The sequence below is a fragment of the Camelus ferus genome, chromosome 8 (assembly GCF_009834535.1).
Source record: "Camelus ferus isolate YT-003-E chromosome 8, BCGSAC_Cfer_1.0, whole genome shotgun sequence".
In the NCBI taxonomy this organism is placed as follows: domain Eukaryota; kingdom Metazoa; phylum Chordata; class Mammalia; order Artiodactyla; family Camelidae; genus Camelus; species Camelus ferus.
In genome coordinates, this window is record NC_045703.1 from 28,688,401 (window position 1) to 28,704,922 (window position 16,522).

Genomic DNA, 16,522 nt, shown 5'->3' on the forward strand with positions numbered 1-16,522 from the left:
AGCAAATTTGGTACAGGATGAATTTAGTAGCTGGAAAATAAGGAATAAAGGGAGATGACATGAATGGTAAAGAAAGGACCAACAATATAACCTCGGCCAAGTTGTTTGATACCAGTGCGGTGAGGGTGGTGGGATTCGACACATAGCAGTCTCCATGAACCCCTGGCTGCTTACGTGAGTGGGAGCTGCCCAGTGAGGGCGGGAAGTTTCTAGATAGAGATGTTACTTATGAAACATAAGAAGAGATAAAGAGATGAGAAAACAAATTGATGCCTTGTTTGCAGGAAGCGAAATGAGTACTCAGATGGCAGACGAGAAACAGAAGTGGTCGTTAAGTATCGATGTGCCCAGGCTGTGTAGAGGATTAGGGTTCTGATTAGAGGGTGCATTTATGCACTTCTAAAAGTCCTCAAACCTTTGCTGGTCCTTTTGATTGGCATTTGCCTTTGGCTGCGGAGCATGCTCTATAGTTGCACACAACTTAATCAAGACTTTAATGATAAGAAAAGATAGTGAGTCCTTATTGCCTTCCTGCCAGTGGAGTTTTTCTCTCCAGAAAAGAAGTGGGTTTGGGAAATTTAAATAACTGTCATCTCTTGAGTTCTTACTCTGTGCCAGGCATCGTGTGGGACATATGATGGATTTTCTCTTTTAGTCCTTGCAACGAGTTTCTGAGCTGGATGTTATGTCCCCCGTGCTCATTGGTGGCACCGGAAATCAAACTCAGCTCATTACTGGCACCAAATGGCTCTCCTCCCCCCTTCCTGTACTTCAACCACATGGCACATGGGGTGCTCGACCCGTAAGAATTTGCTCTTGCTTTTTCTTGGTTTTCACTTCCTCATAATTCTTGAGTTTATGAGAATATTTTCTACTTCTAGCTTTTTGTGGGTTACTTTTATGTACCTTTTAAAATTTATAATTATTTAAAAATCTAATTTTTAAATAGGATATAAGTGTATCTTGTTTGACACTCCAAACAGTGTATGGTTAGATCCTGACAAGGGATCATTTGCTTTATCATTATCATTGGACTTAAAAAATTAAAATGTGCTGAACACGTGGGCTGGACACCATTCATTTTGGAGGCTTAGCTGTTCGATTGCCTGCAGCTGCATGTGGTAGAGACTCAATGAATGATGAAGGAATGAATGAGACCTAAGGAAAAAATTATGTTAAGTGCCCTGTCATTGCTATCTGTGTTCTCTGGGGTCACAATGCCACGTATTGTGGTTTGGTGTAAATACGGAGCAGTGTAACCTACAGATTATGACACTGGGCAAAACACTTTATAATTCAAAAGCAAAGGTCTGATATCCCTTAAGGCAAAGAAACAAATGAAATTTCTTTATTACTTTAGGATACTTGATTGCATGTAAATGCTGCTTGTTAGTAATAGTAAAGGAAGGTTAATACTAGTAATAGTTATATCAAGTGCTCATTCTTATTCCCCTTTTACTATTTTCCTCATCAAACCGTAACAGTTTTCTGTTCTATGCTTAGGCAAGAACCACAAGAAGAGTTTTATGCATTTAGAATCCTTTGTCCTTGAAAACATGTCTCAATCTTATCTTCACATCCATGAAAAGATTTAGGTTCCCATTCTCATCTTAGAATCCCATAATCTTACATTTGTAGGATGTGCAAATGAAACCAGAATATTAGAGAGCTTTGAAAACAAGCAGGCCCCTTAAGGAGAAGGCTGTCAAGTTCAGGGATGATGCGTCCTTCCCAATCTCCACGCAGAGTTTCTCCTGTTGATGTATCAGACCCTCCCCCCAGCACACTCCCATTTCCACATTCACTCCCCAGCCTCCCTTCCCTCCCATCCTTCCCTCCTCTCGGCCCCATACCTCAAGGGCAGAATACTTAGAGAGGCCATTGCCCTTCACCTAGGTGAGCGTGGGGTTTGGGCCCGCTCAGCCTTTGGCTGTGTTCTTGCTGCTTGTGTGGCCTTTGGTCTGTAGACCCTTGTGAGGAGCCGGCTCCCGTGACCACCTCCATTTGAGCTGACTTGGGCATCAGTGCTTCACCGTGAAGAGGGGAGACCGGAGGGCAAGATTTCCCTCTCCCCCAAGAGGACCCGCAGAGATGTTTGAGCCACGACTCCTCTGCCTTCCAGTAGTGTCCACAGTTTCTGTTGCTCACTGTCAGCCAAGCTTCCTTTGCTGACTGTGCCGCTGTGGTGGGGGGTCAGGAGCCTGTGCCTGGTATCACGACACCTGCATTCAAGGCCCAGCTTTGCCTTTATCAGCTCTTAGCTTTGGACAAGGTACTTAACTTCTCTACACTTCAGCTTCCTTGCTGGCAAAATGGAGGTGGTAATGGTAACATAGACCTCATCAGGGTGTGTGGAGCTTGAGTGAGCCAAAGCCTGCAAATTCTTAGCATGATGTCTTGCCCGGAACAAACTTGAGTCTTGTGTTACTGCCAAAGTGACTTTCCTATTGAGTTTTCTTCCTTTGTGGTGACATCTCTGTGAAGCAGTCATTGAGTTAGAAGTTTCTGGAAGTGGCCATGGTGTCTCCAGTGGGGTCCAGTCTGTGGTCTGGGAACCTCCTTCCTGTGGGGCTACCAGTTATATCTAGAACCACAGTGGACAACTGAGGTACCAGATGCAGAGGAACTGGAGTAGTTTGGGAAATTTGGTAACTGGAGAGGTTGGAGGAGGGAGGGAGTAGTGTGGACAGGAGGGGCCGGGCTGCTCGCCGTGCAGGGAGGCTGCACATCTCTTGTTCCCAGTCACACTAAACAGGGAGAGGATGTGGAAACCCACGTCCCTTTTTGTCTTTTGTCACCTGGGCTTTGATTCCAAAATATACCTCCTGGAACTACAACAACAACAACAATAATAATAATGGCAGAGGAGCAAGTGTTAACCAAAGTTGTCATCCAGAAATAGACCTTAACTTACACTCAGCTGTTGGCTTCAACAGGTCTTTCCCTCAACACCGGTCAAATTCTGCTGGAATGATTATCTCCTATTTAGACACGCCACAATCCTACCTTTTATTACCTCCATTCATCATCAGCAGAATGGTTGGGATTTAAAATTAAGACTCCAGAGAGTGTTGTCTGAGCAGATGCCATTACTTATGAAACCTCTTTGCTGCCGTCTTCTCATCTGGGTCTTTGGAGGGGCCGATTGCTCCCAGATTTGGAAACAAAGTGATTTAGACTTTGTTCCTCTAACCCTGATGGTGCCTCCATTAACAGGTCAAATGGTGTATGGATGGTAATTGAAGCTGTCAGGAGGACCATCTCGTTCAGAATTGCGTTCTGACTTCACACTCTGAAAGACCCAGGGGGCAGAGCCAATGGATGGGTCACCCTGTCTTTCTCCTTTGCCTACCTCCATCGCATAAATCACAGCGCCAGTCACGTGGGTCAGAACATTTGTGTGGACGGTGCACAGTAACAGCGAGGGTTTTACTCCTAGACCTGGTCTTTCTTCTTCATGTTCAGGCCAGTTTAAATCTTCACAAACTTTGCACAATTCTCACTTCTGTTTCTTGCTAAAGAAGTCTTATTTTTAAGACTAATTGTGTTTGGGTACCGTTATAGGATGCTGACCATAAAACTGTCCCAAGCCAGAGAAGTGACCAGAGTGACCCTCTGGTGGCTGTCCAGAGTGGCTGGTCCAAAGTTAAGTCCATGAGGGACAGCAAGCTTCAGGCAGGCCAAATGCACAGACCAAAGGGTCCAGTTAGGGCCAGAGTCGAGGGTGAGACTAGAGAGCTGGGAGTGGTACGGAAGGGAACCAGTGACAAGAGTGCAGAGTGATTGCTGAGGTCAGCCTTGGGGGCCCCTACAGTCCCATATTGCAGATTATTAGGCCCCCAGGGGACAGGACTGACTGAGGCTTAGCATATGAACCATTCAGAGAAGATGTAGGCAACTCTGTTGTATCTAGACCTTGATGATGGCATTTCTGTTGTTGCTGGTGGGAGAAAAATTTAAGAATGGTCTGAGCACTGAAACTTTATTAAGGATAACAATTGTGACATCATGGTCTTTGACAAATATCACTGCTAATTCAGAATTTATAGTCCTTGACCTCAGAATTAGAAATTAATTCAAGGAGACCATTTGTTTCAGTTTGTGACTCATAGCTATCCATGACCACTATCACCGGGGTATGCCCTTGAGTTCTTTCTTCCAGAAGTAGTGAGAGACGTGCCCCGATTCATCCACATCCTCTCACATGTTTTCCAGTGTCTGTCTCCTTTTTGCCAAGACTTGTATGCATATGATGTGGCAGGTCATGTAGAAGGGTGTGTTCTGTGATGCAGACATGGAGCAAGCTAACTCTCTCAGGACTATGACCCAAGCCCCTAGCATTGTCTTCCCACCACTTGAGCTAATTAACCATCGACCTGATCAGGGCTGCATTACTGTTGCTCTGTCTCAATTATTCTAGAAGTGGAGGGGGCTATGGGGTTGAGCAGAGGCTGCGAGCTGGCCTTTGGCTCTCCATGCTCCACCTTTGAAGAATCACCACTGTCCAGGCCTGTTTCTCCTTTAAAGCAAGTCCAAGGACTTGATTTCATCAATTTGTGTAAGAGTCTCCACTGCTTGGATGAACTGACCCGTGTTAACCAAAGTCACAATCTGTATTTTTATGCCAGAGTGCCAGGACTAAATGAGATAAGACACACAAACATCCTTTAGAGTCTGAATAGCATTATCTACAGGAATATTAAAAAATTATATGATCATATTGATAATGCTTTTAGAAATTCACAGAGGAAATTCTTTAGGATCTGAATAGTTGAGTGAACTCTGTAGGACATCCTTCTGAAATTGATAGGCATAGGTGTCCTAATCAATGATCCAAGCTTATTTAATAAGAATCAGGTTAAAAAGGTTGGTTTGTTTTAAGGATTAATTTTATGGATTTTTAAGTACTGTCTCCCTCAGGCTGTGCCAGAGCACTGCTGACTCGTGCTTGCTCTTGGATTTCTTTTCCTAGGCTCTTTTCAGACCACCACATCCCCTTTAGTTATACGTACCATTAAATGTCCTCATTTCCTAATTTCCTTGGTGTATTCAATCTTGGAATGCTAAAACCAAAGAATTAGGAAAACCTCCCTTAAGTAATGAATAATATATATTTAGGGGGGTGGATGTAGCTCAGTGTTATAGCTCAATGCTAGCTCATGCACTTAGCATACACAAGGTCCTGGGTTCAATCTCCAGTATCTCCATTTTTTAAAAAAAGAAAAAATATATATAAATATATTTAAAAATTAATGACATCAGTATTTTCAAGTTATTCCAGGTTGATTTTTTTTAAATCCCTAGCAGATCATCAGGGTTTAGAGTGGTGGCTCTGGAGGCAGACTGCCTAAGTTTAAATCTTGGTTCCAGCATTCATTAGTTGTGTGACTTTGTGTAAACTACATAATCTCTCTGTGCTCCAATTTCCTCATATAAAAATGGAGGCTAGTACCTACTTCTTAAGGTTTTGCTTTTGTTTTGGTATATGTTTGGGTATGGGTGTTAAGTGGGTTCATACGTGTAAAGCACTTAGAGCAGTGTCTGGTGCGTACATAAGAGCTGCAGAAATGTTAGCTGCTACTATTAATCTCTGAAAATATCCAGAGCGGTGTCTTCATCTGGTTCTAGCGCATTTCTTATTCCCACTGGAGGCCAAGTTATTTCGCCAGAGACTTCCTGTGGATAGTACATCTCCTCTGTAACATCTGGATCCTTTCCTAGCCTTACAGATGAGGTCCTGGAGTCTCATTCCATCCCTTGCCTGTTTCACATTTTCTCTAATTTCTCAGGTCCATCATGAGGTCTGTATATAAAGACATGAGTCCAGCCCCTTCTGCCTAGTGATTTCAGAGAACAAGAATAAAAGGACCACCTGAAATGCCTAGAGCAGGCCAATAATTTGAACATTTTATAGACGGCAACCAGTAGCAAAGTGGAGTTGCTGCATTTCCCAGTCTTTTGTTTCCCCACTAGGGTCCCCGGGTAATAGATGCAAAGGAATAGTGAAAAGCCAAAAGGCAAGCGATGGGCGGAGGCGGGTGGTGGGGGAAGGGGAGCAATCAAGGAGTCTGGATAGCCCACCGTGGATCAAGGGTCCTGGGGTGATCAGAAGCAGCCTGGGATGTGATGGTGGTGTCATTTTAGCAGAGACTCGAGAGGAAGGGGCCACATGCTCCAACTGCTGGGCTCTACCTGTGGTCACTTTGAAAAAAATAATTCTTACTAAACAAAGACACTCAGGTGACTTGACAAAGAGCAGTGCAAGATAAAACCAGAAGGGTCACCTGTTCAATAAAGGGAAAACAGATTTTAAAAAATGAAAAGCAAAACCAGGGATTTCAGAACTGCTTAGCAACTGCTCTGATTATTCCGGACACAGCTGTAAGGTGCTGGAATGAGGATGATATACTTCAGTTCATGTGGTAGCTGTATTTCAGGCTGGTGTGGAATCTGTTGCTGTAACTGTCATGCAATCCATTAGGCCCCTGAGTGAGGGCAACCATTAATCAGGCAGGAGATCAGCCCCATAGCCTCACAGGCTTGCAGCTCCGAGTGGCTCTGACCTGGCATCATTTAAGGAGATGCTCGTGGAAGCCATAAACACGATTCGATTCCCATTATCTTCATGTTGCATGTTTGTTACCGTTATTCTTTGAAGACTCCAAATTGGATATTAAAAATTTATGGTATATATAAAGGTTTGTATGGAGTGAAAAAATAGCTGCAGCAAATAAGTCCATCTCATCCATCAGAGATGTGTGAGCTGTCAGAGGAGCCGGAAGCCGTATGGAGAGAGCCCCTCCGCTTGCCAGTTGAGGAGGATGGAAAATTAGGAGGAACTTCGCTGGGGGGTACAGCATCTCAGTGGGAGTTTAAATTCATTTTGTTAAAAGAACAATGTAAAACAGCACCACTGGGAATCCCATAGTCTTCGATGACAAGCTAGTAAAAGGAAGGGCAGAGGATCGCGATGCAAAGATTAGTAGCAGCGTGAATTGAGCAGGTGCCTGGGTCTGCACATTGATGTTTCTGGGTGCCTGGGGTATCTCCAGAGCAGGGAGCCCGATGCCAAGTGGGAGTCCTCTGTCTAGGAGAAAGCTCTCTACCCAAGCTGCATGCACACACAGAATCCTGTCCACGACCCATCTACCACCTGGTGTTCAGTGACTTGAATGTGTACTTACATAAAAACAGCTCACACTTAGTGGGATCCACTTGTAGAGGTCGGCAATTCAGAGTAGAGAAAAACACGACACTTCTGGGCCTTGGTTTAAGGAAGATCGAAGGGTCAATGAGTCCATTCAACATATATTTACAGGATTGTTATATAGGGGACTTACTGAGCATGGAGGCTTCCTACATAATGCAGAGTCTCTGCCTTCAGGCAGTTTCCATTCTGGTAAGGAAGATAAGACAGGAGGCATAACCAGGGTGAGTTACAGCAGAGTCCTAGGCTGACTCGGGCACTATGACTAGGTGAGATGGCAGAAACAGGGAGCAAGGTACCAGGTTGGTTAATCTAGGAACAGAATTTGGGGGATGAGAATCTGTTAGGCAAAGACCAGAGGTTAGACTGGCTTTTGTTAGGCAGGTCAGTTCTGGTGGGAGGTGAAGGAGAGAAACGTGGGACAGAAGGATTATTGGCTAAAGTCCAAATTAAGTGCCAGATCTGCAGGCTAAGACTCTAGTGTCTGACCAAGTGGGAGGGACGGGTGTTGGGCAGAAGGGCATGGAATAGTCAGTGAAGGTCCAGTTGTGAGGCAAGGGCCATCAGAGAGATCCAGCAGAGGCCGGTGGAGACTCAGTATGGAGAGTACTCCTGGGTTCAGGGCAGAACACTCACCTCTCGGGCTGGAGTGCAACGCAGAATGTCCAGTTGCACGGGTTAAAGGATGAGAACTCATTCATGCACACACTCACTCACTCACCATTTGTGGAGCACTTATAATATGCCGGGCATTAGATGAGGCTCTAGCGATTTGCAGCTGAATAGACCACAGTTTCTGCACTAAGGACCTCACAGATTAATGGGGAAGGCAAACACATGGATGGTCATAGTACAGGGCAGTGGATGGAGTGGATACAGGATAGAGACAGAGTGGTATAGAGCCAAGGTTAGACCAGGAGAAAGAGGTCTCAAATGGGTTCCTAAAGGAGCCACAGTCTGAATGTAGGCTTAAAAGGGGTCTAAGAATTTTCTAGAAATGAGAAGGAGAGATGGAATCTCCTCTGGGAAAATGAGGCAAAGGACAGGCATCCAGCTGAAGTGAGCTGGGCTTTCTGTCCTGAGGAAGTGGGCCCTGGAGAGGAGAATAACTGGGCAGTAACTCAAGTGGAAGCAGGAGCTGGTCAGTGGGCCTCCCTGTGTTGTCCCAGCCCAGGGCCAGCACTGGCTGAACCTCACTGAGGGGCAAAGAAGCTGGGCTGCTGTTTACATCAAGTTCACCAAGATGTTCACAACACACTAAGAGGCTGGATGTGACAGCTGCCATTTATTCCTCTCTGAGCTTCCTCCAGAGTGTGTGTGTGGGCATTCAACCAAGGAAGGACAGACCAGAAGTGGCATATGAGAAAACGAAGTTCCAAGGACTTTCAGAAGTGGTCTCCTCATGCTTTCATCTTGAATTTTGAAAAGAAATTCTGTTACTTCTGGTTCAAAAAAAATTATAAAATAGAAAATTCTTTTCTACAACTATGCATCTCTAAACTTATTCCCGCAACTTTGGGAGGCACTATTTTTGATGTTCCCAAGTCTAGTCACCACACCACATGTGTGAGCTGACATGTGCTACATCTGCTAAAAAGTTGGGAAGCTAAGTCTGGAAGCTCTACAGCGCTCTCCCGAGCTCTGATTCCAGGCAGAACCTTTTCTTGTTTTCAAAAGGAATTCTGAAATCACAATGACACGGAGGTGTAAACTCCCATTCATCATCCAGAAGGATTAACTCAGAAGCCTTGTTATCTTTCCACTTAAATGGCAAGTATTAACCTTTTCCTTGAGTCAGAAACACCTCACTTTTCAAGGGTAGGCCAGTGGAGCTGTTTTTTTGTTTTTTGTTTTTTTTAAAGAATGTTCCACATTTTCTAAAGGAGTCCTCCAGAGAAGAAAAAAATGCTGATCTTGCTTGGATATGCACATGACACCAAGGCTCTGGCCCAAAAGAAGAATTGGATTCTTTGAAAGAGAGCAAAAATTTGCCGTGTGTAAGAATTAAAATTTACAATATGAATTAGTGATGATTTACAGGGAAAGAGAGGTGAACATAAAGTTAATCTTTAAGCCAGAGATATTTGAGGTAGAGAGGCAATTAGTCTAAGTTTCTCACATAATCTAATATTTATTCAAACGCTGAGCACGGCATTGAAATGGGTGCATGACTGACAGCAAGGTGGGGAAATCCCCTTGCAGTTTAATTGAAGGCTTTTAATTTTTATTTCTATTTTATGGCAAGAAGTGAAGGCTTCTTAGACTCATAGGTCAAAAATGTACCTTTGGTCTGAAAATCACGTTTGTAGTAAAATGTAAAAAACAGCTTCCCATTTGCTTTTCCCCATGGTTGGCATAAGTATCTAGCATATTAGTCAGAATAAAGCTGTAGAGAGTGACACATGGAGAGAGTTAGTTCATTGTGATGTGTCTTGACATTCCTTCTGTCAGAACTGGTCACTTCAGAACAAAGTCAGACATCAGCCCAGTTTGCCAGGCCCGGTGGATACGAGAGCCACTGGTAGTGGTGGTAGGGGAGGGGTTGTCCACCTCGAGACAGGCAATTAAAGGAGGCACTGCCTGTGGAGAATTCAAGAACAAAAATAAAAGCAGCTGAAAGTCTGTCTGCTTGGTGTTGTTCCTATGAGCAGTGATTCTGAACAATTTCAGTGTTTCACATCTTCCGTACAGGGGTTGTCAGCTCCCTCTGTCCCCTCCACCTCCAGACACCATTGTCTGCCACCCAGAAAGGGGTCAGTGCAGAATAAGGCACTGGCTTCTACACATAGGAGGTTAGAAAACATGCTAAAATGAATGATGAATGTGGATGTAGGGTGAGGAAGTTCTAATGGATTTTGTCTAAAGCTGCCGCCAAGCTGCTGTGGAGTGATAATAAAGCCCATTCCTACAGGGCACTTACTGTGCTCCAGGAGGTGGTGGGGGCCAGAGATCCAACGGTGAGAAGCCAGACGCCATCTCTGCCCTTGGGAAGCTTGCGGTCTAGTGAGGCAGACAGAAATCACAACAGCCAGTGTAAGGGTGCACCTGTGTCAGGCCTAAGAGAGTGGAGATATTTGACTTGGTTAGAGAGATTCAGGAAGGCCTTTCTGAAGAGAAGGTATTGCAGTTCTGCTAGGATTATTTGTCATACCAGAAACTAAAACTCAATAAACAAATAAAGAGAATTTTTTGCCAAGGCCGCTAATCATATAATCTCTTAAAATCTTTAGGGTAATTCCTAGCCCCACTGCTGGGGCCACATCCTGTCTCCGAGTGTGGCATAGTTGTTCACTCCCGTGGGCCTGGGACCCGGTTAGAGACCGTTCTGATGCCTCTGCCCAGTAGGTCAGTAGTTCTCAGGCTGCCTGTGCATTACAATCACCTGAGAGCTTAAAAACAAACAAACAAAAAAAAGCCCCAAAAAACCCCACCCATGTCCAGGCCCTATCCTGGACCAATTAAATCAGAATCTTGGAAACATGGCTGGGAAGGGGAGGTCAGGCATCCATATGTTAAAAAAAAAAAAAAACCCCACATGATTCTAATAATGCAGCCGGAACAGAGAACTACTGCCTTAGATGAATGCACTTAATTTCACTTTGTCTGATAATAATAATTTAAAAATTTACATTAAAAACCTGAGAATGCAAAGGGAATTGCTTTGGTGAGAGGTATGTGAGTGCTTGTGTGTGCACACACATGTGAGGGTGATGGCGCGGGGTCTCCTTGCATGTCCTGTGCTTTCTGTCTCTGTGGCCTGTGATGGACACGCAGCAGATGGTGGGAGGATGGAATTTCTTGGACTCAAGAAGCAGCCTGGTTAGAGGCAGACCATTCCAAGGGCTGTGGAGTGTGATGCAGAGGCAAATACACGTCTCAGTAAAGAAGCAGATTTCTGCCTTTCTCTCTCTACTTCTAATCACCCCAGCTCTCCTTTTTCTTCCACTGCTGTTTTATTTAACCTCATAAATTATGAGCCTTTATATGAAAATCCTAGCCCCTTTGAGGAAGCACTTCAAACCTTAGTGGGGTTTTTTGTCCTTTAAAAACATAAAAAGCATTGTAAACACCTTACATGTAAGTGGAATGAATGTATTTTTGCCACTAATGTTGAAAATATCCCCAGGCATCTGGTGTGTATGAATGTGTATACATTGTACATGCATAATAAACATATTCTACCTTATGAATATTTATACATGAGATACATATATATTGAATGTAGACATACATATGTAAATAGTAGCCCTTGTAAACTATATGCAAAGTATGTTTCCAAGCATATGTATCATAGTGTATCAGGAATATAATAATCCTACCACCAAGTTTAGCATATTTTGAGGTGGCATTTTCTACAGAGTTGTTTGTGGTAGGGTCTAGTTACTATCCATGTATGTTTTTTTTTCATTGCTGAGATGTTTGTGAAGCACCAACTAGAAGTAAGACACTGGGCATGGCAGAGTGAGAAAGATGACACAGATGTGGTCGCTGCCTTCAAGAGACGCATACCTCACAGAGTGGCTTAAAATTCATTTAAGAAGAATCTAACGTGTTTGCTACCCATTAGCATCTCATTGCTTTTTGTATAGCTGCCTTTTATTATACATTCTGCTTTAAAAAGGCTGTATTAGCTTAAACCCTGATGTAGCTGCGGAGTAGAACTGGTGCTGGGAGAAGAAACGTCAGTGGTTTCAGTGTCTTGATAGCCTTTGGCCATGAACATGCTTACACTTTTTTCTCTGTCACATATAGTCCAGTCCTATAACTGCATTTTCATTTTACTCTGATTTGGTGGAGAGCCCAAAAAAGATACATTAAATGACACTAAATCCCTGAGATGTTTATGAATCTCACAAATGAAACCAAAACACAGCCTTCTCTTCTCCCCAAAACTTCTTGTGACCCAAATATTACCACTCTGACAGTCCACTTCTAAATTCCATCCAGCTCCCTCCCTGCACTAAGTAGCAGAAGCCTCTATTAAAGACAAGCTATATATTCTACAATGTACAGAATCGGGATCCCTTACTAGAATGACAATCCCCAGTCTAGCTGAGAGCTCTCGTCAGGGGCAGACTTCATGCCATTAAAAGAGAACCAATACATCAGCACTGCCATCGCTATACACAGACGTCTGCGCATTGTTTTCTCCCCCTCAATCCATACATCACAACAGGTAGTTCTCAGCTGTTCCCCCCGTGCCAGACATACATTTTATCTGAAGAGACAGCAGACAGAACTACCTGCTGCTTCCTGTGCGGCTCTCCCTGTGTTTCTCTCCTTTTTCCTACTTCACTTGGGCTTTTTAAAATCAGCTGGCAGGGAGCCAGGAGCTCATCATTTTAATGCAGTGCAAAATGGAATATGCATAATTATATGCAAGCCATATGTGAGGGAGACAGCTCAGCTGTGAATTTCAGGAGGCCAGGAAAGAGAGAGCAGTTAGGGCTGAGATAAGATAAGAGCAGAGTGGAGTGCCAGTGTCACCCAAATGAATGGTTTAATGAGTGTGCTGCAGACACGCCTCCTTTCACCTACCTCTTTCTTCTCTCCAACTCCAAACCAGAAACCGATGGAGATTAGAAAGAGAAGACTCCATGCAAGGGGTATTACTAATGGGTTCTGTTAACGTCTCCATTTAAACTTCAGCTTTCTTAATTAACAGTGTAGATCAAAATAACCAGTAACTTTTAATGCAGCTTCTTAATTAAATCTTTTTTTTTTTTTTACTGTATTTGATTGAAGAATCATTGTTCTTACTAGATCATTGCTCCTTTCAGATCTTTATTTAAAAATTGAGGAGAATCAGTTTATCTCTAATAGTATTATAATGCAAAATATAACTATGCAGATTGCTTTTCTTATGGCCTTGCTATTAGAATTTTTTAAAAGTGCATTATCTAGAGATTGCTTAAGCATGCCAAAAAGTTTAAACACGTATGTATGTCATATAATCCTAAATGTGCAACAAAAAGTCACTGGAAGTCTGAAGTGGTGGCAATTTTCAACAAAATTATTTGATTTTGGTTTGTTTCGTATCATTTTAAATATAACACCACAATGAATTTGCATGTTCAAGCTGAACGATGTAAAGAAAAATAAATCCCAAATTTTGATATCTAAAAGGCGTACTGCGTATTTAAACAAACTTCTTAATAATGTTGTTATTTCTGGATTCCCGTTTGTTTAATGATCTGAGCTGTTATGCTTTTAGATTTTTTTTTTCTTCCATTATTTGTAAGTCCCTAAATAGGCCATTATATTTCCCTTCAGGCTAGAGATGAAGATGGACATGCTGAAAATTTTCCCCAGCAGCACTATGCTAAGGAAACTCCAAGGCTTGCCTTCAAGAATAACTGCGAACTACTTGTAAGAATAACATACTTACAACAAGTCTAGAATGTTACTTTAGCACAGTGAAAACAGTTTTTGAAAGGGTTTGTTCATTATTACATAATTTTTGAAGTATTATAGTTTTTCTGTGTAGAGTTCTAAATGCTAATTCTGATATCACTTGAATATTAATTATAAGATCTCAAATTGCTTGCAAATCTTTTATATCTGATTATAGAGCTTGGATGGCCCTGTCTTTATTAGCTTGTTCTGTGTAGTAGTTTATAAGCAGCCATTTGGAGAATGGCTAGTAAAGTGAAAAATACAGAAAAAGACAGTTGATATATGTAGCTTGGAAAGAAGAAACAACAATCCCACCCCATCCCTCCTCCCACTTCCTAATTGTACACTATTTTAGGAGACAACATGGTAATATTTTGTTCTGCTAGGAAAGATAGCAGAGTTGACACGCAGTACTCCCTTTAGAATTCAAGTATTCCTACACTCTCTTGCCAAACTTAATCAGGCGCTTTCGTCTCTTCTATGTAGAAGAAGTCAAAGCAGCGACAGGATGCGGGGATGTTTCCAAGTCGTGAGAGAGAGGATCTCAGCTGTGACAGGGACTCTGTTCCAACGCAGGGTTAATTTGCTGTTCATTTTAGCATTTATAGCGAGACAAGATGAAAAGCGAGCAGGAATGCCTATTATATTTCTATTAAATGAATCTGTTGGGACCTAACGTTCTTGATTAGCTTTTGAAAACGAGTGCTCCGCAATGCATTTTCTGTTTACCTAAAGTAAACAGAGAATGAATTGTCATTTATTTAGAGATTCAAACACGGCTTTTGAAAATGAAGCTTTATGAGGGATCTAGCTATGTTGTCCCTAAATGTTCTTTTCTTTTCAATTGCATTAAAGCAAAACATTTGCTCCAACTAAATGAAAACACTGAGAGAGACTGAGGATGCTCACTTGTTACATTTTGAGGTAGTCTCATTTCTGTTTAGTTTGTTGGTGGAACACAGTGCAACCCTGCCAGTCTCTGCATTAGGAAATCCCACATGTAACAGTCTTTGGACTTAGCTCTGATACCAACTGTTCATTAAAAACAGTGTCCAAAGAGCAGAAGAGAGACAAATACAGCTCTTATCCATTCTAGCCACGGTAGCTAGATGTTGACAGTAAGAAACTCCTTTCCCCACACCATACTCTGCATGTTTACAACAGCACCACAAATTCTCTGTGCTGTCCCTTGAGCAACTATTCTGCACGCAAATTCGCTGCTTCTAAGTGCAGTTTTATTTTTCCTGAAATTTTAACTCACCTTATATTTTATCTTAGGGCTCTTCAATTTCCAGGCTTGCTAGCTTTACCTGTTTAGGATAAACCCCTTTTATGCATTTCCATTAATATTTCACTGCAGAACTCTGGTTTTCCAGTAGAAGACCATAGGGGCCACTTATGCTATGTTTTGATATCAAAATGCTTTTGGGAGTAGCTTACTTCTTTTTAGAGAAATTGTTAAAAGTAATATGCCATATTTGATTTTTTTTTTCTATTTATTGGAAAAACGAATGTGCTTGGGTCTTGGCTGTGGTCAGTTTATACTGGAGAAAGTAAAACATATATGTGAACATCTTTTCCAGATATCTTTAGAGAAAATATATGTTTAGTCATTGCTGTGCTTAAACACAATATTGTGTTGGCAGTAGTTTTGAGAGATTGGTACAATCTCTGTCCTTTTAGTTGCTGTTAGAAATGCTTTATTTTGGTCAGCATACTTTTTTGTGATAAAAGGGGGAAAAAGAATAAAACGAAAAAACAAGTCAGCTTATTTCTCCAAGGAGAAATGTAATTTTTTTTCTGCAAGAGAAGCGATGGTGTTTGGCTGGTTTTGAAACCCTGAGAAGTAATGCTTTTATAAGAAAGAGGCTGGTTCATTCTTAAGAGAGAAATAGGAAGTCCTTGGAGTTTTCTTAGTGCAGCTTAGAGCAAATTTAAAAGACTCCATGAGAGAAGATTGCAAGCCCCCTTCTTAGCCTAAGGGTAGGTCTACCATCTTGCACGGTTCACCAGAGCGAGGGTGGGTTTGGAAAGTGAGGGCGCTCTTTGGGGGATGGCGATGGCCCTTGGGGGAGGGTATTGAGGGCACAGTTTACTTCCAGGAACATGTGGCTGCAAGGCTAACCCTCTGGGCCACAGGTGCTGTCGCAGAAAGTGCCCTGGCCAGGTTGACCATGGCCACTGACTATTATTGACTGTTGTCTCTGCCCTCCCCCCACATCCCCAGTCTCTGCTTCTTGGAAGAGGGAGGAATATTCAGTAACCTAAACAAAAGCAAAGTAGAATCGATGCCTAGAATACACAAGTATGTGTAATCAGAAGGCACTGACAAAGACAGCCTTGGCTGATAGAAAAATCTGCTATGCAACTGTCGATTTCCTGTAGGTATTGATTTGCCCATTTAAATCCCAAGCTGTGATATGTGCCTTCACACTTAATGTACAACACAGATGACTAGATATTTAGCTTGGTGGCCAAGATTCTTTGGTTGGTGATTGTGCAGCAGCTTCCTTATGCTTTTTATTAATTTTGAAAATGCAAGGCTGACAAGATGAGTGACATTAGATAAAACTTGAGTATTATTTGATACATCACAGTTCAGCATGGCCCCACCTGCCTCTTCAAAGATAGGTGTGTACACACACACACACACACATATCCCCCATGGTATTTTGCTGGCATATCTTAGTTTATGACAAAAGCAAATAACTTTCAGTAAAAGAGAACGTAGGAAATTCACATCACTTTAACAATACAGCAACATGGCTTATGAGAGCCCAGAAGAGGGAACATTTAGAGCCAGCCACCATGACTAGCTCTTGTCCCAGATTCCAGCTCTGTTGCTGGTCCCTTTAGCATTATTGCCTCATTCTTTTGGGACCAGAAGGCCTTCTCATTTCCCCTCTTAAAATGCTCCTT

At 42.6% G+C, this 16,522-nt stretch overlaps 1 protein-coding gene across 2 annotated transcripts in view; it reads left to right on the top strand.

Moving 5' to 3' along the window:
* Positions 1-16,522, top strand: part of SOBP (sine oculis binding protein homolog) — a 157,699-nt gene that overhangs the window by 75,234 nt on the left and 65,943 nt on the right. The window contains exon 5 of one of the 2 annotated variants that reach the window (XM_032484632.1): positions 13,481-13,576. The exons of the other annotated variant lie outside the window; for it this stretch is intronic. Within the exon in view, the coding sequence (XP_032340523.1) occupies positions 13,481-13,576 (96 nt within the window). The remainder of the gene's footprint in view (positions 1-13,480; positions 13,577-16,522) is intronic. 2 annotated transcript variants of the gene reach the window in all.